Source organism: Myotis nattereri (genome assembly GCF_964212035.1).
Source record: "Myotis nattereri genome assembly, chromosome: 18".
Lineage (NCBI taxonomy): Eukaryota > Metazoa > Chordata > Mammalia > Chiroptera > Vespertilionidae > Myotis > Myotis nattereri.
The window spans coordinates 34,159,744-34,183,163 of NC_138093.1; the positions used below are offsets into that span (position 1 = coordinate 34,159,744).

Below are 23,420 nucleotides of genomic sequence, written 5' to 3' on the forward strand. Positions count from 1 at the left end.
GGGCCAAAAGCGATTGGGGGCGAGCGAGCTCGGCCTCACAGTCCCCCGTACGGCTGCCCCCCGCCCGAGCCCGAGGAGGTATATCCTGCCCCACCGGCCACCTCCCCTCGTGGAAGCGGAGCAGCGGCCTCGCTGTAGCGCAGAGGCGAGATGTAGCGAGCCGGGGGTCGCGGCTGGACGCTCGCCTTGGCTGGGAGTGTGGGGGGGCACGCCGGGGGCCGAGGAGGACGGCCGAGGAAGAGGAGTGATGAGAAGAGGGGGCACCCTGCCCTCCCCGAGACCACGGGCCCTTGCTGCCGCTCGCCAGGCGCCCCCCTTCCTCCTAAGCGAGGAGCAGGTCAGTCCCCTTGCGGGGTGGGGGGCGGAGGGCGGGAGTCCTGGCTCGCAGCGCATTTGCTGAGTCCGAATCGGGGAGAGGCGAGGGAGGACAGCCGTTTGCTTCTCCCCCTCCGTGGGTTTGGGGAACGGGGCTTTTGTGTCCCCTTCTCAGGGCATCCTGCTTCCGTTTTTGCTTCTTTCATCCCAGGGCCTAAGGCCTGTCCGGAGTCTCTTTACTGGAAGGAGTGGAGTTGGGGGCTGGCTTCTCTTCCTGCCCGGCTCCTTTCAGGTTAGGTGGCCTGCGTGGAAGACGGGACGAGGGAGGAGGGCCAAGTCTTAGCAGACTCAGAAAGTTTCCTGCCGCAGGAGCAGGGGACGCCCTCCTGCTCAGAGGTTTCCTCTCCGGTGAGGGTCTTTGAAAGGACCACAGCCTCGGTTAAAGGAGCCTGGGAAAGGGAGTCCTGACGGCTTGAGTTGACAGAGAGAAAACAATACTCATGGACCAGTTGCTGGAATTGACCCACCCTTTCCCAAGCCGGAGTTGACTAATTGTGTGTTTGGAATACTTAAGGACCTATTCTTCTGAACCTCGGGAAATTCTCTTTAAAAGTATTTTTTCACTTTGTAAAAGCTATTCTGGTGAAATGGAATAGGGTGGGATCAAGGCCTGGGACTCCTTTAGGGAAAAAAAAAAAAAAAAGTGGCTTCATTACAGCCAAAAAGACACACACTCGGGAGCAAGTACATTTTGGTTTATGCTGCTTTCTTTCTTGTTTTGCTTGGTTTTGTTGGGTTTTTTTAGTTGGTGCTTTTGTTTTTTAAGAATTCCACTATGTCCAACTCTCAGCAACCCTGGGGAACAGGGCGAACCGAGAGAATTGAAATGTGTGCATAACAACCAGTAGTTTTACCCTCTTTCTCTTCAAACTGCGATAACTCCCGTGTCCCTATCTGACAAGCTCACAGGGCCCAGAGCAGGGGGAGAGAAGCAGAGACAAGAGGCCTGGCTCCAAGTCAGCGTCTGAGCTTTTTGTAACACTGTTGACTCTCAAGGGCAGGAGTGGGGAGGCCTCTGGCTCTTGGCCTTGGGCTGGCAGGCTTGCCTCATTGCCCAGGGAGTCCTCCTATTTTTTTTTTTTCTCAGGGGCTCGGGCGCTTGGGAGTCTGGGGACCTTCGCTCAGTGATCAGATTCTCCCTGTTTAATGGCCCTGGGTGGCTGTCTTGTGATTGTAAACAATCATGTTCTACAGTGGGGTGTCTGTGTGGCAGAGAGTCTGTGCCTGAATGTGCAACTGACTCCCCTGGAAGACCACATCTAAATAACCCCAGGTTCTTCGTGAGCATCCAAGAAGGGGTGTCCCCCAGGACATCCCTGGCGCCCCCCCCCCCCCCCCGATTACTGAGAAGACAATGCAAGGTCCCCTGCACAGCGTCTTCCCCGTCCCAGGCTGCTCACCACTGTGGGTGAGCCCTGTGGAGCGGTGGGTTGCTGATTGGGAGGGTGGCGGGATGGTGCCTGCTGGGCCTCCAGATGTTGCCATGCAGGAATGGGTCATTTTAATGGCCAGAACAAACTCTTGGTCTTGTGCCTGCTTTTGTGCCTCCCAGTACGAGCTGCCCTTTGCTGGATCATAACATTCTCTTCTTCTTGTCTTCCTCCCACATAAGGTATTCCACGCAGTTTCTCGTGACTTGAAGGACCGGGGATTCTGGGAGGTGCCAGGTCTTCCCGGGAAGGAAGGAAATCGCTGGAAGAAAGGTGAAAGACGACAGGCACTGCCCCGGGACCAGCAGAACCTGAGAAGCTGTGGGAAGCTTAAGGACACCAGCCAGAGGCGTGGGAAGAAGCCGCAGCCCCAGACCCACGCTGCCTTCGGAAAGAACTGAACTCAAACCACTTTTCATGAAAGAAGGGCCGCCCCAGAGGTTACCCCACATTTGGCTGGGCTCTTCCACTCTGGACGTCCCCGCTCGGAGCAACCTGCTGCTGAGAACCAAAGAAGATAAGAGGCCTGATTCATTTCCCCCCAGCCCAGCGCTGGACAACAGGAGTCAGGCGTCTGCACCCCTAGTGGCTGGCTGCGGGGGCTGGTGAGGAGTTTCTGGTTCCCTCCAGCCTGCGGCTTCAGTGCTTGATGGGGCTGCCTGTTGGCCGATCAGCTTTTGCAGCACCTGGTAGGAGCGGCGAGCCGTGGGAGGAGGTCCTGCGGCACCCGAGCCTGGGTTCACCCCAGGACTAAGTTCTTTCCTGAGTTAGAGAGGGAGAGAGAAAGCGCAAAAGAAAAAGGAGAGAAGTTTCCCCTTCCTGTTTTCCCTTCCCGTCATGTCCTCTAAGTTGGAGCTGAAGGACATCCACCAGCTGAACGGGACTGGCCCTACCGCTTCGCCCTGCTCTTCCGATGGCCCCGGGCGAGAGCCCTTGGCCGGGACCTCCGAGTTCCTGGGGCCTGATGAGGCTGGGGTAGAGGTGGTGGTGATTGAGTCTCGGGCCAACGCCAAGGGGGTGCGGGAGGAGGACGCCCTGCTGGAGAACGGGAGCCAGAGCAATGAAAGTGACGACGTCAGCACAGACCGCGGCCCCGCACCACCCTCCCCGCTCAAGGAGACCTCCTTTTCCATTGGGCTGCAAGTGCTCTTTCCCTTCCTCCTGGCAGGCTTCGGGACTGTGGCTGCGGGCATGGTGCTGGACATCGTACAGGTAGGACCGGGGGAGGGCAGCTCTTGACCGTGAGTCCCGGGGCCACCTGTCCTCCTGAGAAACGGCCTCTTGGCGCTTTCTCTCCACCTCCAGTCGGAAGCAGTTGCTGCTTCCTAGAATACGGTTTCCTTTTGGATCAGAGCCTCAGTTTCTTCTTGGTCTAGTTACTACAGACGCCTCGAGGAAGCCCGGTAGCCCCAGGGAAGTGGTCAGGGCAGTGTTGCTTGACGGAAGCAGAACTGGTTCCAGAGCTCGGGCTTGGAAGAGGAGTGATGGAATGGGGCTGTTGCCTGCCATTCCTCCTGGGCATTCCTGCTAAGCCCGGCTCAGCAGGAGACATTTCCATGGGTCTCTACGCTTTCTTTTCCCTTCCCTTGAGGTTTCAAGGATACCCGTAGTAGAAAGCTCAGTTTCAAGTCTCCTTTCCATCCCCCTGCTGGGCAGGAATTTGCCTGGCTGCCAAGAGGGTCTCAAATGAAAAGGGAAGGTTCTTAAAGGCATTTTGTGTTGCTTATCTGCCTGTAACCTTGGCAGGATCTTGGGGCATGGGGTTGGGCACATGCTGTCAGTTGCATGGTTGGAGGGGGGTGGCGTGATAAGACATAGAAGTGCTAATTCTGTGACATAAATGGGGGTAAAATGTAACCAGGCTTGGGCAAAACTGTCTTTGCCCCTTATCTGTCTTCATGAACCTGCCTTGGACAAAGAACGCTCTTTTTTTTTTTCTTTATTGATTAAGGTATTACATATGTGTCCTTATCTCCCCATTGCCTCCCCACCCCCTAAAGAATGCTCTTTTTGAGGCTACTGGGTAGAATTATGGATAAGAATTGGTAGATCCTGGAAGAGCGAGGGATATGCTATATTAGTGTATTGTGGGTTAGGACTTACCCCAAACCTCCAGGTCCAAGAGATAGGTAATGTCTTCTTTCTAGATAAAAGTTTTTGAAGGACAATAAGGCACACAGAGCTTTCTGACGATGCCACATTTAACTAAATCAATCACTAGCAAATATTGCTGCTGAGTACTGGGCTTTGTCCTACGTATTCAGAGAAATACCAAATACTGCGGCTGAAGGAGATCTGGCCTTTGCTTTTGTTTTGTTTTTTAATATGTTTTTATTTATTTCAGAGAGGAAAGGAGAGAGAGAGAAACATCAGTGATGAGAGAGAATCATCCATCAGCTGCCTCCTGCACACCCCCTACTAGGGATCAAGCCCACAACCTGGGCGTGACTGAAATCAAACCCAGGACCCTTCAGTCCGCAGGCCGATGCTCTATCCACTGAGCAAAACCAGCTAGGGCTGCTCTTTAGGACCCATCAGTGTCTGTGACCGTGAAATCTCAGGAGGATATGGAGCTCAGCAGCCCTCTCCCGTGCCAAGCCAACCCTACAAATGACGCCTATGGTGATGTAGAGTCCTGCTGATGGGTCTCCCCATGCTCTTGTCCCAGGAAACTGAGGGTAGTTGGTTCTAGGTGGTTCCTTCTTTGACTTGAGCCCTTCAGGAGAACCCTGCACCTTCAGGGGCTAACAAGGAGGGTATTTATGTCATGCCAAAGTGCCTTGTACTGCCTCCTCACCCCAACCTGTTAACTTGAGAATTGTTCCCCATGCGGGTGAGGAAGCCAGCTTGGAGCTGGGAAGGTCAGCTTTGGATTCCCCCCAGGGGCTGCCCCTCCTCCTAGTGCGGTGAGAGTTGGGTAGCAGTTTCTCCACCTTTTCCAACCCTTTTCCTGTGTCCTTGGTTCTCCGTTTTTAGAGTTTTTGAGTTCTGATTTGGTATCTACAAAAGGGTCTAGAACCGGGGTCCAATGGTGAACTGGGAGAGGGTTGTCTTTATTTTCTAGATATTGGTATGGGGAGCATTTGCTGGGCTCCTCAAAATGCTAATCATCTCCATTTTGTAGATAGGGACGTATGGCTTAGAGCAGTTAGATAACTTGTCCTTGGTCATCTGACTCCGAGCCTGACCATTAACCTCTATGGCCTTCACCATGGCCATGATTCACCAGTTGATTTAAGAGTCTGGAAGGAGCCCTAATCGGTTTGGCTCAGTGGATAGAGCATCGGCCTGCGGACTGAAGGGTCCCAGGTTCGGTTCCGGTCAAGGGCATGTAGCTTGGTTTCAGGCACATCCCCAGTAGGAGGTGTGCAGGAGGCAGCTGATCGATATTTCTCGCTCATCGATGTTTCTAACTCTCTATCCCTCTCCCTTCCTCTCTGTAAAAAATCAATAAAATATATATTTTTTTAAAAAGAGTCTGGGAGGAGTCTGCTCTCTTTGTCTTCCCCTGAAAAACAGGGTGGACTGAAATCTGGAACAATTGGAGTTATATTCTAAAACAAGCAAGAACAAAAGTTCTTAGAGGGCCCCCTGCCTTCCCGTCCCACATACTCTGAGAGTTGCAGAGCTGGAAAAGGCTTCTGACATCTTGCCTCACCCCCACCCGACCCCCACAAGCCTGGGACATTGAGAGATCTAGGTAGGGAACCTCTGGAGCCTGCCCAACACACCCACGGAGGGCCGAATTTGTCCTTGGCGTGGCACCTCAGCTCGCTGCAGAATTAGGCCCAGTTGGTATGGATGACAATGGCTGGATTGTCCTAGTCGCCTTCCCCCAGCCTCCCTACCACAGCTGGGCTGGAGCAGGCCCTGCGGAGAGCTCAAGAGAGCATGGGAGAGAGTGGGTGCAAAAAGAAGAGGACATGAGACCGCAGGGAGATTCTTAATCCGTATCCAGGGGAGCGAGAGGGGGCACCTGACCATCGCAGATTCCGGAAGAGCAGGTGATGCCTAAGGATTCACACCTGTATTTCCCTTTCACAGGCTAAGATAGCCTTCAGTGGGGCCTCATCTGGGGGTTCCTAAAGACGGGGGCCATGGGGAGGAGGTGGCTGTAAAGTGTCCCCAGTGTCTCAGAGCCCATGTTGGTGCAGATGTTTCCTGGGCCCAGGGCCCCCCACCTTTCCCCACTGCTGGGGAAGACCCAGTCTCTTCCTCGAAGGCCCTTATCTGCCCTCCTCTCTACTCACTGTGTACAGCCAGCTCTGCTGTGAGATAGGGGCTGGCACACTGGCCAAAAGCAGGAAAAGGGTAAATGGACTGCTATTTGCTCCCACTTCCCACCGTGGCTGCATGTTCCTGCAGCACTTGGGAGCGAAACAGGACTGGGCCCAGTGCTGGAACTGAAGTGGATTGGGACATGGGAACCTCCCTGCTGCACAGGCCTTGGGCCCCACCCCCCAGCTTGGGCCTGGCTGCTGCAGGGCACCTCACTCCCTTGTTCCGTTAGCCTTTTGAGGAATGGGGGTGGCAGGAGGTGGTGTGCACACCTTCACTGGAATCCCCAGCTTTGTTAAGAGGTCCTTATTGTAACGTACTGCTCGCTCGCTGAGGACCCCAAGGAAAGGAGACCCCCTCCCCCAAGCACCGCCTTCTCTGGCTTCTCTACCTGCTGCGTATGTGGGAGCATCTACAAAGATGAGAGTGGATGGCAAGCATGGGCTTGGACGAGTGGATTGGGAAAGGCATTCTCTCCTGCCCGGCCTGTTCCCATGGTGGTGGGCACTCCTGGGCATGACACTCGGTTCCATCTCACTTGACCACCCCTTTCTCACAGTGTCCAGCTCTCTATCCTGGCATTGCCCTGAGGCCCTTCTTGGACAGCTAGAGGACACCTGCAGAGTTGTGTGTGTAGGTGGCTCAGACAGGTGAATACTGGGCTTACTCCCATCTGATCTGCAAGGGCAACTCCAGCCCTGCTTCCCAGAGTCTCCCCCAGCCCGTGCTTAGAGCTTATCTCTACCAATTTTAGTCTTAATGTTCTCACTCCTATTCTTCCTGGCTGTGACTTTCTTCCCCATTGCTACCCTCCAGGGGGGAGGAGGCTCAGGACAGAACACTCTAAGGCAGGCAGGGGGAGGGGAGGGGTGGAAGGACAGAGGAGAGGGACTGGCAGGGCCACTGAGGTGATTGCTCTGAATCAGGATTAGTTCTGAGTGTGGGACAGGCAGTCGCATCCCTCACCCCCAGAATATCAGGGACCCGTGAGCCCCACCTCCATAGGAAAGAACTGGAAAAGGAGTTGCATTTCTGAGAAGCAGTGAAATGTGTAGATCTCCCCCCCACCCCTCCGCAGTGGGGCCCTGCTTCCTGGAACGCACCCTTCTCCACCCCCAGCAGAGCAGGAAGGCGTGGGTGAAGGTTTGGCTGAAGGCTGGGCTGACAGGGCTGACGGGTTTGACTTCGTGGGCAGGCACTCCCAGCCAAGATGAACAGGATGGGCCTGAATTAGGCCCTGTCTGCCCTGCCACATACAGTACTATGGGCTCCCGACTGCTTCCAGGCTGCCCCACATCACCATCTCTTCCCAGAGCTCTGTGTGTGCGTGCCCTGAGCTGCGTCTTTGAGAGGGCTTTGTGGGTAAAGAAAGCAGGTGTGTAGGACTTGGCTGCTCTGACCCAAGGGCCAGCTTGGCTTCACCGGGCTGGGCTCAGGGTGCCTGAGGTTGCTGTATTCTGTGCGGATTAGGGGACTTGCATAGGGGCTGTTACTGTGGCTGCTTTTCTCCCCGCCTGCCTGTCTCTCCTCTTGGCACTATTAAAACCCTACATCTTCTCGGTCCTTGTGTAATTAAAAGGAGAGAGGTAGAGAGAGGGGGGGCATTTGGGGAATGCTGATAGTGGCTGCCAGGGGGACTTAGCTGAGCCTCATATATTATTTTTCTTAAATGATTATAAAGACAAACAATATTCCTTGGAAATGGTTCAGAAACTATTACTTGCAAACACTCAGAGCATTTCTTTCCGGGCTCTTTCCTCTTTCACCTGGCCAGTGCATATGCATTACATACACCTCTTGGAGAACAGAGCTGGGGGGGGGGGGGGGCGGGGTTGTTGAAGCTGTGCTTAGAGAGGCCTTTAAAAGCCCACAGTAGGCCACCCTCCTGAGGAGAGGGGAATTCTTCCCTCTCTGAACTGTTGTCCAGTTTAGGTGAGGAAAGAGGAGGTGAGCAGAGCAAGGCCGGGCCTGCAGGGACCTGGAACCCCAGGGTTATGCACAGCATCCAAAAGTGACAGCCCCGAGCTCCTCCCGGGCCCACACGGCTCACTGTGGCTGCCTCTCTCTCGGGCCCTGGGGTGAGAAGGGATTCGAACCCTTCCAGCATTTGGAGGGGGAGGCTCTTCTTGTGGGTGCCTGGAAGCTCAGCAACTGTTTCTGGGGGAGAGGGGGTGCAGGGAAGAGGGTTTCTGAGAGGGCTTCCCTAAAGAGAGTCCTTGGCCCTCCACCTGTGAGGGGCCAGGCCGAGAGCCCAGGTAAGGATAGATAAGCCCTAATGAGATGAGCGTGCACGCGGGCATGCACATACACACACACACGCGCACACACGTGCCCAGCCAGCATGGCTCAGTGGTTGAGTGTCAGTCTATGAACTGAGAAGCTGCAATTCGATTCCCTGTTGGGGTACATGCCTGGGTTGTGGGTTTGATCCCCAGTATGGGGCATGCAGGAGGCAGCCAATCGATGATTCTCTCTCATCATTGATGTTTCTGTCTCTCTCTCCCTCTCCCTTTCTCTGAAATCAATTAAAATATATGTTTTAGCCCTAGCCGATTTGGCTCAGTGGATAGAGCATTGGCCTGCGGCCTAAAGGGTCCCAGGTTCAATTTCGGTCAAGGGCACATGCCAGGTTGCAGGCTCAATCACCAGTAGGGGGTGTGCAGGAAGCACCGATCAATAATCCTCATCATTGATGTTTCTATCTCTCCCTTTCCATTCCTCTCTGAAATCAATAAAAATATATTTTGAAATATATATATATACAACACACACATATATATATATATAAACATATATATATGTTTTAATCCCTCCCCCCCCCCCTTCTCTCGGAGAGGTCCTTGCCTTATAGGACCCCCCGTGTCCAGCCTCACCTGGTCTCTAGTCCTGGCCCAGCCCTCTCTGATATCCTTGATCATTTTTTTGTTAATTGTGGCAAAAAAAACCCACATAGCATAAAGTTTACCATTTGAATGCACAGGTCAGTAGTATTAAGTACATTCACATTGTTATGCTACCATCACCACCATCCATCTCCAGAACATTGTCATCTTGCAAAACGAAAACTCTGTGCCCACGAACCACCAGCTCCCCTTTTCTCCCTGCTCCCACCCACTGGTACCGCCATCCTACTTTCTATTTCTATGAGTTTGACTTCTTTAGATACATACAGAAGTGTTTGTCTTTTTGTGTCTGGCTTATTTTACTTAGTACAATGTCCTTAAGGTTCATCAGTGTCGTCGCAGGTGACATGATACACCTCCTTTTTAAGGCCAGATAATATCCCATTGTATGTATATATTAAGGCCAGATAATATCCAATTGTATGTATATACCACATTTTATTTATCTATTCATCTACCAATGGGTTGTTTCCACTTTTTGGCTATTGTGACTAATGCTGCTATGAGCGTGGGTGTACAGAGGTCTGTTTGAGACTCTGCTTTCAACTCTTAGGGATATATTCCCAGCAGTGAGATGGCTGGGTCATGTGATAGATTCTATTCTAATTGTTAGAGGAATCGCCATACTACATTCCATAGTGATTGCATCATTTTACATTTCCACTAACAGTCATAAGGGTTCTAATTTCTCCACATCCTTGCTAACACTTGAGGTTTTAGTGTTTTATGTTTGTTTGTTTAATATATTTTTATTGATTTCAAAGAGGAAGGAAGAGGGAGAGAGCAATAGAAACATCAATGATGAGAGAGAATCATTGATTGGCTGCCTCCTGCAAGCCCCCCACTGGGGATCGAGCCCACAACCCAGGCATGTGCCCTTGACCGGAATCGAACCTGGGACCTTTCAGTTCACAGGCCAACGCTCTATCCACTGAGCCAAACTGGCTAGGTCTGGGGTTTTTTTTTAATAGTAGCCATCCTAATCGTTGTAGGTCCGATTTGCAACCTTGCTCGTCCTTAACTCTAGAGTGTTGGTGCTGGAATTGCCTTTAGAGACCCTTTGACCTGGTCCCTGAATTGTACATTTTATAGTCAGTAACTTGAGGTCCTTGTAACTTGCCTAAGGTCCCCCCTGGTCAATGTGGGGCGGATGTTGGAGAGACAGCGTGAGGCCCCTCCCTGGGGTGTCTTGTGGGAGATCTAAGGCTGTCTGTCGGTCCAGGACATGACAGCACGTTGCCTCAGCCTCTGTACTTCTGCCTGGTCACCTGCCCCCTCCTCCCTCCCCAGAGTTGAAGTCTTTCCATTCTCAAAACAAATAAAGGACCCACGTTGCTGCCAAGGCCAGGGAGGGAGCCGCAAGCCCAGCCTTTTTCACAAGTCTTCCGTTTCAGTTGCCACTAAAGTAGCTTTCAGATAGCCAGTCCTGGCTCCCACTTTTCCCCCTGAGCACTAATGGGTGCAGTGCCCTCTGAACCTGTTTCCTCATTTACCAAATGGGCTTAAAAATAGCCCCTACCTCACACGGCTGTTGATAGGGTGGAATGGAAAATGCATGGAGAGCGCTTGGCCTCGCACAGTCTGCGTGATAGATGTTTGCTGGAGGACCTGGGGGTGAGCCAGGCCTCACAGTGTCCGGCTAGAACCCGTGTCGCCTGCCTCCCAGCTCAGTCTCTCCCTGAAGGGGTGCACTCGCGTCTCCTCGCTGAGAGGTTGGGAGAAGTATGTAGGGTGAGAGAGTGCAGAGGCAAAATAAAACGCCTCTCACAGACCAGCATTTTGAGGTTTGGGGGCCACGGTCTTAATTCAGACCCTGTTCAGAAGGAAAACTGTGATGGCTGAGGCCCAAAGCCCTTAGAGATAGAAACCAAACAAACCCTAATCTCCTCAGCCCCGTGGAGCCCAGCTCTCAACAGCTGAGACAACACTACCCAAGGCTGAGGCCGCAGAGAAAACGGACTAAAGGCAGAGGGGTTGGGGATTGCAATTTGAGGGGGAATCTCAAAGGAACTTGGGGTGTCAGCCACCTGGGGTGACTCAGCTGTGTGGCTCTTCACCATTCTCTTCCCCCCGGCCTAATAGAAGGCAGTGGAAGTAGAGCCAGGCTAGGGTCTCCTGACCAGAGAAGCCTTTACATCTACGTCTCCCCTGTTCTGGGTGGTGGGGGGGCGGGGAAGGGAGGAATGGGGGTGACTGTGTTGTTTGGAGCACCATGGGCTTGGTTTGGTTCCAGGGTTCTTGGAGGAAGAGTGGCTGGTGTGCTCACTCCCTGCTGATCCCACTTCCTCCTCAAGCACTCCTGATTCCTGACTATCTGTTCAACCTCGAAGCCGGCCCCTTGGGGCACTGAAATTCCTGAGATCTGTTTTCACCTTGTAGCACTGGGAAGTCTTCCAGAAGGTGACAGAGGTCTTCATCCTGGTGCCTGCACTGCTGGGGCTGAAGGGGAACCTGGAAATGACCCTGGCATCGAGGCTGTCCACCGCAGTGAGTGTCCTGGCCGGGAGGACTGGGGCATGCAGGACTCTGGGCAGCACGGAGCCAGGCCGGGAGATCGCTACTGGCCTCCTCAGCCGCCCAGGCCTGGGGTGTGGGGCTGGGGTGGGCAGGTGTAGGGAGATCCCGGGCTGGGTGTCCTGCTCCTGGCAGGGGCTCCCTGCTCGAGTGGTTCCCAGGCTCGGTTTCTGGATGTCTCAGCCATCCCTGGACGCTTGCCCCCTCCCCCTCCTGTTTTGCAACCCGCCTCGTGACTGTTTATGCAGCTTTGACAGGCAAGCATCATGCTGGTCCCTCCACCTGCACAGATGGGGGCCGCCTCTGATCTCCAGCCCTACTCTGCAGCTGGGCCGGAGCAGAGCCAGGCCTGCCCCGCCTCTCCTATCCCATTCCCTTTCCCCCTTGGCTTTGAAGGAATAGCCGGGGAGGGGTGCTCATCACCCCCACCTCCCAAACCCCTTAGATCAGCCCTGACAGTTCAAAGGCTGGACCAGATACAGGACCAGGGGGTAGGAGGTAGGGGGCAGTAAAACTCAGGAGTCAGGGGTACCAGGTGGCAGAGATGTCCCTGCATGGCCGCCAGCCTGCTCTGCCCCAAGTTGCCGTGCTCCTGGCCTCCTGTGCCTCCTCACTCCTTCCCGAACACAATTGCGGCCACAGTCCTGCACCAGCAGATAACCTTTCCTTCCTTAGGACAGCAAGCGGGCTTCAGAGCTGGGGGTCCATCGGGCCATTCTCACCTGTGCAGGAATGGACTGTCCTGATGAGCGGGGCAGAGGGTGCAGTCTGGGGTGGGCAGGTGTCGGGAGCAGCTCTCCTGAGAGGAGGAGACTGCCTTAGGAGCCCCCTTCCTGCCACCACCCGCCACAGGAGCTCAAGGAGCCCCTTCCCTCTCACTCTAGCCCCCCGTTCCTGCTTCACTCTCCATGGGGTCATGTTCTAGTCCCAGAGTCTTAGGGCGCATGCACTGCTTCCTGAGCCAGTTGGATGCTAATGTTCTGAGCTGCAGGCCTTTTCCAGCCTGGAGTTCCAGCCCCCTGTCCTCCCTCTCCCAGGCCAACATCGGGCACATGGACACACCCAAGGAGCTCTGGCGGATGATCACTGGGAACATGGCCCTCATTCAGGTAAGACAGCAGGAACCAGAGAGACGGGGCTGGGCGTCCTCCTTGGTCAGGGATGAAAAGCTTGGGCAGCCTCAGCTGGGCCCCGAGTGAAGTTCCGGCGTCCTGCCGAGCTGGCTTCTCCGAAAGCAGCTTTAGGAGGGAACCAGGTTTCCCAGGAAAGCAGCCAAGAAACTGGGTATCTCAGTGTCAGTTCTGGGCTCCCACTGCTGCAGGGGGCTCATGTCCCCACAGATCAGACTCCGAACACCGGAGTGCTGAAATGTCCTTGACCGCCCTTGCTTCATGTCCCCTCGAGGCCCAAGCCTTGTCTCTGGGCTGAAGTCCTAGGCGCCATTGAACCTCACCCCAGTCCCCAGAGGAACACTCATTCCACCAGTAACATGTCCTGGACTCCTGCGGCGTGCACTGCACAGTACTAGCGTCTGGTGTGAAACTAAACAAACAAAGACATCATTCCCGCTTGGGAGGACTGGACGGTCCCGCCCCACCTACCTCCTGGGCTGCAGAGAGCCAGGACAAGGTCTCAGCTAAGAAGCTCTCTGCTCCCAGTGCTCTCCACGTACCACTCCCCCCCTCAGGTGCAGGCCACAGTGGTGGGCTTCCTGGCGTCCATTGCAGCTGTCGTCTTTGGCTGGATCCCTGACGGCCACTTCAGCATCCCGCATGCCTTTCTGCTGTGTGCCAGCAGTGTGGCCACAGCCTTCATTGCCTCCCTGGTACTAGGTGAGGAGGGAAGGGAAGGGGAGGAGGCTGCGAGGGGAAGGGAGTAGGGAGCGCTGCCCCAGAGGTGTCACCTGGGCCTGGCACCTCCAGTCTCTCTTTGTGTCGCGACCCCTCTACCTCTTCTTACCCTTCCTGGCTCCTCTCCTTCCTCCCCAGGTATGATCATGATTGGGGTCATCATTGGCTCTCGAAAGATTGGAATCAACCCAGACAACGTGGCCACTCCCATTGCTGCCAGCCTGGGTGACCTCATTACCTTGGCACTGCTTTCAGGCATCAGCTGGGGACTCTACCTGGAGCTGGGTGAGGATGAGGCTACCGAGGGTGTGAGCCAGGTGGACTCCTGGGTGGGGTTGGGAGAGATGGTTAGTGTATATGCAAATGTGTAAGCATTTCTTCTCCGTTCTTTATTTGATTGGAATACAGTTGTAATAACTCCCCACCTTAGAGAATTGAAGTTAAGTGCTTATCTCAAGTTCATGCAGGTAGCAGGGGCAGGATAGAAAGTATCAGACAAATATGTATATTCCTGCTGGATTATTGCTTCCCTTGGAGGGGTAAGGTGTACAGCAGGGGTCCTCAAACTTTTTAAACAGGGGGCCGGTTCACTGTCCCTCAGACCGTTGGAGGGCCGGACTATAGTTTAAAAAAAAACTGTGAACAAATTGCTATGCACACTGCACATATCTTATTTTGAAGTAAAAAAACAAAACGGGAACAAATACAATATTTGTATTTGCATGTGGCCCGCGGGCCGTAGTTTGAGGACCCCTGGTGTACAGGGTAAAGGAAGGGAACGGAAGGCTGGAATCTGCTTGCAAAATGGAGAAAGGGAGGGGAGAGAGTGATTTCTGGGGATCAAAGCAAGAAACCTAGAATCTGGCCTCTGCCCCTTATGAGTCCAGTGCTGGGGAAGCTTTCAGCCTTGGTTTTCTCATCTACAAAATGGGAAAGCCTGGCCCCACCTATCTCCTGGGCTTACAGTGAGAATCAAATGAGGTTATATATGTCCAGGCATTTAGTGTGGGGTGGCTGTTGATCTGTTGGGATATTTGCAGGATCAGCCAGGGGGAGGCTGGGAAGAGGGAGCCACAGTGCTCACCTCTATCTGATCTCTGCTTCTCAGAAAACTGGAAATACATCTACCCCCTGGTGTGTGCCTTCTTCGTGGCCCTGCTACCGGTCTGGGTGGTGCTGGCCCGGCGGAGCCCAGCCACAAGGGAGGTGCTGTACTCGGGCTGGGAGCCTGTCATCATTGCCATGGCCATCAGCAGGTAGGCTCAGGCCGTGGGTGCCTACCCCCACCCTCTCCACCCTGCCACAGACTCCCTTTTAACCCGGAAGAGAAGAAGCATGGCACAGACCCTGGAAATGCCTTCAATAGTGTGTCAGTCACTTGTCCTTCTATGATAAATGACAGAAACCATCTGAAGAGGGTTTCATTGAAAATCAGAATGCATTTGGCTCAGGGAACTAGAAAGGCACAGCTGGATTCAGGAGCAGAAATTATATCATCAGGGCCCCAGTATTCTCCATCTCTTGGCTCTGCTTTTCCCTGTCCTGGCCTGCAGTTCCGGGTTTATACTTTTCTACTTGTACTAATTCAGTGGTAAGAGAGATTCTTTCTCTCAACAATTTCACAAAGTCCCATTATAAAGTTTCATTGAGAAAAAATAATAATCTATACATATAAAAGCCTAAGCGACCGAACAACCGGTCGCTACGATGCGCACTGACCACCAGGGGACAGATGCTCAACGCAGGAGCTGCCTCCTGGTGATCAGCGCACTCCCACAGTGGGAGCGCCACTCAGCTGACCGACAGGTGCCAGATGCCAGGCTCACGGCTGGCCAGCGCAGCTGCGGTGGTGTGAGCCTCTCCCGCCTCCGCACAACGCTACTGAGCGGCAGTGGCAGGCACAGAAGGGCCAGGATGAGCAGGAGTGGCACGGTGCCTGGGCTGAGGCTCCTCCCCAGCCGCCTGTCACTGTGCGCACTACTACATCAAGGGGTCCCGGATTGCGGAAGGGCGCAGGCCAGGCTGAGGGACCCCACTGGTGTACAAATCCATGCACTGGGCCTCTAGAAATAATAATAAAATAAAATTTCATTGGCTCTCCTTCAGTCACATGATTATTCCTGAACCAATCACTGTGGCCTTGGGGATGCGATGCTTTGATTGGATGAGTTTGGAGCCTAGTCCTCATTGGAGTAATGTCATGTGAACCACAGCGATTGAGTTTGAGAGAGACCATCCCCTGAGGAAAGGGAAATAAATACTGAACAGGCAGAACAGCGAGGTCCTCACAAGCAGGTTGCCCTATGGATGGCGCCTCCAGCCAGCTTGGGAGGTGGGTGCCATCAGCTTGCTCAGGGAGCACTGTGACAGCCGAATGTTATGAGCAGCAGCTGGTTCTGGCAAAAGAAGCAAGGACTGGGAGAGCAGTGACTCCTGAGAGCCACCTTGCTTCCCTTCCTGCCCGCGGCCAGATGGGCCTGCCCCTCTCGTGCCAGGGGCTGGAACAGAACCCCTTAATGGCCTTTGTGTCATTTTGTCTTTGTGTCTTTGTAGCGTGGGAGGCCTCATTTTGGACAAGACTGTGTCAGACCCCAACTTTGCAGGGATGGCTGTCTTCACACCTGTGATTAACGGTGAGGTTTGGCCTCAGCTGCCCGGGGAAAGGAGAGGGCAGAAGAGGATTTGGGGGGCTTTGCCTCAGTCAGGGTTCTAGCAGGCAAGAGAACCCAGCTCAGTTAGTTCAAGAAGGGAGAGCCGGGTAGGACCAACAAGAGATGCTGAGGCATCCAGAGATAAGCAGCAACAGGAAGCCCTAGTTCTCAAGGGGCAAGGGGAGGAAATAGTGTGACAGAAGCCCAGAAAGAGCCCTCCTCTGCCCCCCGCAGGGATAAGCCATAGCCACAAAGCAGAGAGGAAACAGGAAAGAAATACCTGGCCCCTGTCTCTCCTCCCACCCTTTTTGATCACCTATGCATGCCTCCTGTTGAACCAATCTGATCAGAAGCACCATCATGGGAGGTTGGGTGATACAGTCTGTAGAGTCAGCCTCGCAGGGCTCACAGCAAGGCCGGGGGGAGCAGGGAATGGGTGGGGATGGGATGCCAAGGAGAGTAAGCATAGCTCCTGGGCGCCAGATTCCAGAGCGCAGAGCTCAGACCTGATCCTTGACATGGGTTACCAGAACCATTGGGTCCCTGGGTCTGCTCGGAGCTTTGGCGAGGGCCCGAGGCAAGCAGGGCCTCGTCCCCCGGGCTGTGTGCGACAGCAGGTGCACACACCACGCTGCTGGAGAAGTCAGGCTCCCTGAGTCGACAGATCCGCCTGTGTCCCTTCCTGCACACGCAGCTGCACCAGGGGCGCATGAGTCTGCCACATCTCCAGAGCGGGGGGATGGGAGGATTGGAAGACTCCTGGCATGGGGGTAGGGGGTTGTCTTCGTCTTTCTTCTCCATGTCTCACTCTCCTCCTGGGGACTCCTCCCGCCCCCCATGTCTAAGATCCTTTTGTCTCTGCAGGTGTCGGGGGCAATCTGGTGGCCGTGCAGGCCAGCCGCATCTCCACCTTCCTCCACATGAACGGAATGCCCGGGGAGAACTCTGAGCAGGCCCCTCGCCGCTGCCCCAGTCCTTGTACCACCTTCTTCAGTCCTGGTAACGGCAGCGTCCCCGCCGCCGGGGTCCACTCCAGCCCTGGAGGGAAGGGTCAGCAGTCAGTGAGCTTCACTTAGGAAACAGCTGGGCCCAGATGCCAGCTGTCGTAGTGGGCACAGGCCAGGCAGGAAGGCTCTCCTTTCCTGAGAACCCCTGGGGGCTGGGGACCACGGGATGGAGAGGTAGAGGCCGTCAGCTGCCTGCTGCCCTGGAAGTGTAGCGTGGTACCTCCTGGTGTTGAAAGACCTTCTGGGGCCAGGTTTCCTCCTCACCCCTTCTCTTCCTCGCTCCCAGATGTGAATTCTCGCTCGGCCCGGGTCCTCTTCCTTCTCGTGGTTCCAGGACACCTGGTCTTCCTCTACACCATCAGCTGTATGCAGGGAGGGCATACCACACTCACCCTCATCTTCATCGTCTTCTACATGACAGCCGCACTGCTCCAGGTACCGACTGGCAGGGGCCCAGGGGCCGGGCTGCCCTGCAGGGGTGGGAGGGGAGGCCCAGGCTTGGCCCATCAGACACTCTGCACCTCTTTCTCCGGGACTGGACGGCAGATAAACACTGGACAGGGGGCTCGGACGCACAGGCTGTAGTTCCAGCGCAGTCACGAACACACTGTGTGACTTCGGCCCAGTGGTAGAATGATCTCTGAGCCCAGTGATTGATGTGTTTGTAAGTTGAGAGGAATGAACCAGAGGTGGTGGTTTTCAGCAGGTGGTGGTAGGGCGCTGAGCAGGTGCGCTCTGGCCACAGAGCTCCCCGTGGCTCTGCTTGGCATACTGGGCTTCCTCGGGAGATTTCGTATGAATAAAGGCTTTCCTGGCTTGAGAAACTGTTGAAACCAGTGTGCTAGGTAATCTGTAGGATCCTGTCCAGCCTTGCCATTCTCTGACATTCTCCCCTGTTGTGTTATTACGTTTTTCAACATTTTATTTAGAAATAATTATATATTCACAGGGCAGTGGAAAAAAAATATACAGAGCGATCCCACGTACTGTCCACCAGTCTCCCCCAGCGGTACCCTCTTACATAAGGATAGCACGATGTCAAAAGCAGGAAATCAAAGCTGATACAATCCACAGAGCTTATTCAGGTTGCACCTGTTTTACATGCACGTGCGTGTGTTTAATTTTGTGCAGTGTTGTCACATGTGTAGCTTCATGTAACCACCAGCACGTCAAGACACAGAACTGGTCCATCAGCATAGGGCTCCCGCATGCTGCCTCTTTATAGCCACACTCACCCTAATTATTACATTTTAAACTTGTAGAGATTCGTTTGTGAATAGGTAATAACAGTCACATTACAGTTCAGACATTTCAAAGGTTCATAGTGAAACCTCGGTGAAAGGTCAACGCTGCCCCCACCCCCACCCCCACCCCCGGCCATCCAGTTCTCTTCCTCCCGGGCCGTTCGTGTATCCATTTCTTTCTTTTTAATATATTTTATTGATTTTTTACAGAGAGGAAGGGAGAGGGATAGAGAGTTAGAAACATCGGTGAGAGAGAAATATCGATCAGCTGCTTCCTGCACACCCCACACTGGGGATATGCCCGCAACCAAGGTACATGCCCCCGACCGGAATCGAACCTGGGATAGAGCAGGCCGATGCTCTGTCCAGTGAGCCAGACTGGTCAGGGCCGTGTGTCCATTTCTTATATGCCCTCCGAGCTGTTTCAAATGCATATAAGCAAACATACCTATTTTTCTTACTTTTCTCTTTCTTTTACACACAGGTAGCCCTGCCTTTTTCACATAACTATGTGTCTATCACAGAGATCATTCCACATCAACATGTAAAGAGAAGAGCACCCTGATATTTCACAGCTGCATTCTATTCTGTTCTAGAGAGGCTCCCTAAGTTCATTTAACCAGTCCCTATTGGCCATCGCTTATCCCTGCACCCCTTACCCCCACCTTGAGAAAGGCTGTGGGTTGGGACATCTTGACAAGGACCGGGCTGAGAACCCACCACATGCAGTTTCCCCGAAGCAGTCACCCAGGCCACCACGTTCCCTTGCAAGTGCACTTGGTGGGAAAGAGGAGTTGTCTGAGGCTGGAGGTTAGCCCTTGGCCTGCATTGGGAAGGATAAGCCTTAACTCACTATCCATCTCTGCCCTCTTCTCCAGGCCTATGGAGGGGCACGGCCTGGCACTGATCCCCAGAAAGGTTCTTCCTGATCCTTTGCTGCTTCCTCAGCCATGTGTCCCAGGGCCTGCTCGGGGCTGGAATGTAGGGACAGCTGCTGCCATTCCATTCCAGAGCGTGAAGTCCTCCTGCCACGCTCTTCATTTGGGGCTCTGCTGAAAAGGGTGTGAAGTTATGGGGGCGGGGAGGGGCTGGCCCTCACCCAGGGTCAGGGCCAGGGCCACAGGAGTACCGGGCAGCTGTGCAGGGGAGGGGGAATGTGAAGGGTGCTAGAACTGTAAGCACCGGCCCCCCTGGAGAGAAGACAGGAGAACAACCAAGTTTGCCTAAAAATAGGTATCAACTCTAGTTTCTTTCTCCTGCGAGAGTCTCTGCTTTCTGCATCTGCACCCCTTAGGACGGAATTTACATACCACAGCATTTGCAAAGTACCGTCAAGGGTAAAACCTCCCCAATGACTGTGCTGGAGCCTTCCCGTTAGAACCCATTTCATTCTCACCCGGGCGCAGTGATTTAGGGAGCCCACCTGTCAGGGAGGGCGCAGAGCAAATAGAAGATGTGGGCCTGCCCATCGCATCTAAATGCATTTCCCACTTAAACCTGCGTGTGAATCTTGTTTAAATGCAGATTCTGATTTAAGAGATTGAGGGTCCGGGGGGCTGAGACTGCATTCTAACAAGCTCCCAGCTGCTGCTGCTGGTCCTGGGCCCACTAGCAGGGTTCTAATCCAGATCCTTCTTAGCTGTGTGTAGTAATGGGGGGAACGCTAGGGCACAGAGAGACATTGGAGCAGCAGGTAATCCAAAGTGTCTTTCGAATTGCTGTGCACTGTCTGCTTTCTGTTTAGCAGACTTGTTCGTGATTCTGCTTTGCTAAGACTAACATTAAAACACACTTGCGCTCTTTGAGCCACAACAGCAGAATGGGGAGGGTCAGGAGGAAGCCAGCCTGGGACCATCAGCTGTGATGCAGACATCTGTGCGGACAGCCGTCTCCAGCACTGTTCTTTTTTTTTTTTTTTTTTAATACATTTTATTGATTTTTTACAGAGAGGAAGGGAGAGGGATAGAGAGAAACATCGATCAGCTGCCTCCTGCACACCCCCTACTGGGGATGTGCCCGCAACCAAGGTACATGCCCTTGACCGGAATCGAACCTGGGACCCTTCAGTCTGCAGGCCGATGCTCTATCCACTGAGCCAAACCGGTTAGAGCTCAAGCACTGTTCTTATTCCACTCGGCTCCGGGGAGAAATCCCGTTCTGAAAAGCTAACTCCTGCCCCTGCCCCTGCCCCCTGCCCCCTGCCAAGCTCCTGGAGACGCCAGCATGGCGGGAATTGGAGTGACCCGAGAATAGGGTGACCTAGAATTAGAGGCGAGAGGGCTGAATTCCTGTGGCACGTAGCGTTTCCGTCAGGGAGCGGGACGTAATGCTGACGTGGGTGACCCCGGAGAGCAGAGCGTCTTCCTCTCTAAAGGGCTCACGTTGTGCCTGTCGTCTCTTCAAGGTGGTAACTGCGGGGTGAGAACAGAGAGACCACCGTGTGGAGAGATGAACTGCCCCCGCACCAGGACTGCGGAGAGCCAGGCCTTGTGGTGCAATGAATGGGTCCGATCCAGTGGCCTTTGGCTCCCCCTGGAGAGAGGGAGGGCCTTAGCCGAACCCTTCTGTCTCCCCAGGTGCTGATTCTCCTGTACATCGCTGACTGGATGGTGCACTGGATGTGGGGCCGGGGCCTGGACCCCGACAACTTCTCCATCCCGTACTTGACAGCTCTGGGGGACCTGCTGGGCACTGGGCTCCTAGCACTCAGCTTCCATGTCCTCTGGCTCATTGGGGACCGAGACACGGACGTCGGGGACTAGCCTGGTCACTCAACCTTCTCCCCACCCTCTGCACTTTCTTTATGGATTTTGTCTTTTGTTCCCCTCCCCCCACCGTACTCCACACTCCCACCTCTTTCTAGGACTTCACTTTGATACCGAATTCTCATTATTTTCAATGGGAATTTTTATACATTGAGCCAAGTTTGTACAGCAAAAATTCAGGCAGGACAGAGGGACTGAGGCAAGCAGTACAAGTAGATTTTTGAGACAGTCACCAAGTGCAATTTCATGGTGGGTGCCTCCAGGTGAGCTGGATTGGGGCAGGGTTTTCGTCTGGGATCTGGGATCATGTTTTGGCAAACTTAGCTTTGGCCCCAATGAGAAACCCTTCGTGAGTTGGCTCTGGTGTTTTTTCTTTCTTTCTTTTTTTTTTTTTTGGTTGAACAGAGGGATAAATATATCCATATCCTCCCCCCCTCCCCCCTCACACACACGTATACACTTTTTCTAGAAATGGACCAACTTCAAGGCAGGAGACAACTGCTCTTGGCTCCATATAATCCTAGCCCTGCTCTCCGCCCTCTGGACTGGGCCCTTCTCTCTCTGGGAGACTGAGGTGGCCCGACTATTCAGACTGTGCACGTGCCCCTGGCCCAGCGGCTGGTAAGCACCACCAGCCCCTGCCAGTGATCTTTTTGCAATCGATTGTCACATTCAGGAAGAAATGAGCAGTGGCCTGGTTTCCTTGTTGACTCATATTCACCCATAGGTTTGCCAAGATCTGTATCCTCTCTGGGCCCAGAGGACCAATTCTTTATCTCTGTTCAACCTTCGTCTCTAATTGTCTCTAAGCACTACCTTCCCCCAGAGTTGGCCAGATTGGGTTCCAAGATTAGGGGCAGGGATGGGTACGTGGAGAAGGGTTGGGAGGTGGAGGGCCACAGGGATGTCTCACTGCTGCTGTTTCTCCTGAAGACACATGGTCACGTGGCCACCTTAAGGCTGTCACTTTGCAAAATCCCTCATTCTGTCACGCCGTGGCAATCAGCTGTCCTCTCACTTGAATTCTGCCCACGTTCACCATTCATTCATTTACTCGTTCAACAAGTACACGGCCTCCCTCGAGGAGTGCTGCCGCAGGCATGGTCTGAAACATCCATTGAGCAGTATTGATTGCGTGCCTACTGCGTGCTAGGTACTGTGCCAGGCACTGACCAGCCTGTGGGAAGAGAAGTACACCTCCAGCCTCACCTCATTCCCCAGATAAAGGCCACGTGCTCCTTTCGTTTCCGCGCTGTGTCTGCATGTGTATCACCACGCCAGGTTCTGCCTCTGGATCTCCCTCCTAGATGCCACCTGTGTAAAATGCTGACCCCAGCTACAGCTCCCAGCCCCGTGGCTCAACCAGTGTCCATTTCTCTAAATGTCCCTTCCTCACCTTCCCTACCCTCTACCTCTCTTCACCAGCCACCCAAAAAAAGGATTCAGAACTAGTAGACTAGACATCAACTAGCTGCCTCTACTTTTCTCTGCCTAGCACAAGGTTGGGAGAACACTGGAGTCCCTCTCTTACCGACATGTTACTCTGAACAGATTGGAAATCTGTCCACACACATGTACAAAGTCTGGGCGTTTTGGATGCAGGTTTTTTTCTAGCCTCTCTATCCACAGCCTTCCCAGAAACCCTCCCCTCTGTCACCTGAAGGACCCACCTCCAGGGAAAGGCGAAGGAATGGCCTTGTCTCTTACCAACACCATGCCTTACCCAGGAACTTGCCCTATACCTCCAGACTCTGTCTTCTCTCTCCCTCCGTTCCCACCCAGGCCACCTAGTGGAGCTAGAACCTTAGAATCGGAAGGAATCGTAGAGGTTGTCTAGTTGGAATTGTGTCCAACAGAGTTCATTAACACCAGCCTGGGCTTGTCTCTGCTCCTCAGGCCTTGCGTCTTGTCCCCCGTCTCCAAACACATTTGTACACACTCTTCTTGTACAGGCACCAAAACCAGCTCCTCTGCCCCTGAAGCTGTGCCCTGTGCTCCCCAGTCACCTCCGCCCTGTCGCTCTCCCCTTCCTCATCTCGGCCAGGCTGCCCTGGAAGGCTCTGGAGCTTCTTTGCTGAAAAGGCAGGGAGGTAGGCGCGCCCCCAGTCCTGAGTGTGTGAGCGGAGGGAGGACTGTGGGGTGAGACGGCACGAAAATGAAGTTGGCTTTCATGGGAGATTCGTTTATGTTCCCTGATGGCACAAACCGCATGTACTTTCAGCCTGGCTGCAAGGAGCGACATTGGTTTACTCTTGTATCCTTAAAAAGTTACAGAACTGTGTCTTAAGAGAATTATTTATAGTTACTATAACTGATTTGACAAATGTCAACATAACTGATAAATTATATTTGGTAAATAAAGAGGACGTTTATTTAGGTGGTTGGTTCTTGTGTGTCTCGTCA

The 23,420-nt window shown here is 53.7% G+C and overlaps 1 protein-coding gene across 1 annotated transcript; it reads left to right on the forward strand.

Moving 5' to 3' along the window:
• SLC41A1 (solute carrier family 41 member 1) lies at positions 1-23,392 on the forward strand. Its single transcript, XM_081112310.1, has 11 exons — positions 1-337; positions 1,988-3,017; positions 11,366-11,473; positions 12,538-12,609; positions 13,188-13,332; positions 13,489-13,635; positions 14,459-14,606; positions 15,904-15,983; positions 16,866-17,000; positions 17,295-17,443; positions 20,829-23,392. Exons 2-11 carry the CDS (start codon positions 2,643-2,645, stop codon positions 21,012-21,014), a joined length of 1,545 nt encoding a protein of 514 aa, XP_080968436.1. The 5' UTR covers positions 1-337; positions 1,988-2,642; the 3' UTR covers positions 21,015-23,392.
• Positions 23,393-23,420: the final 28 nt, after the last annotated feature.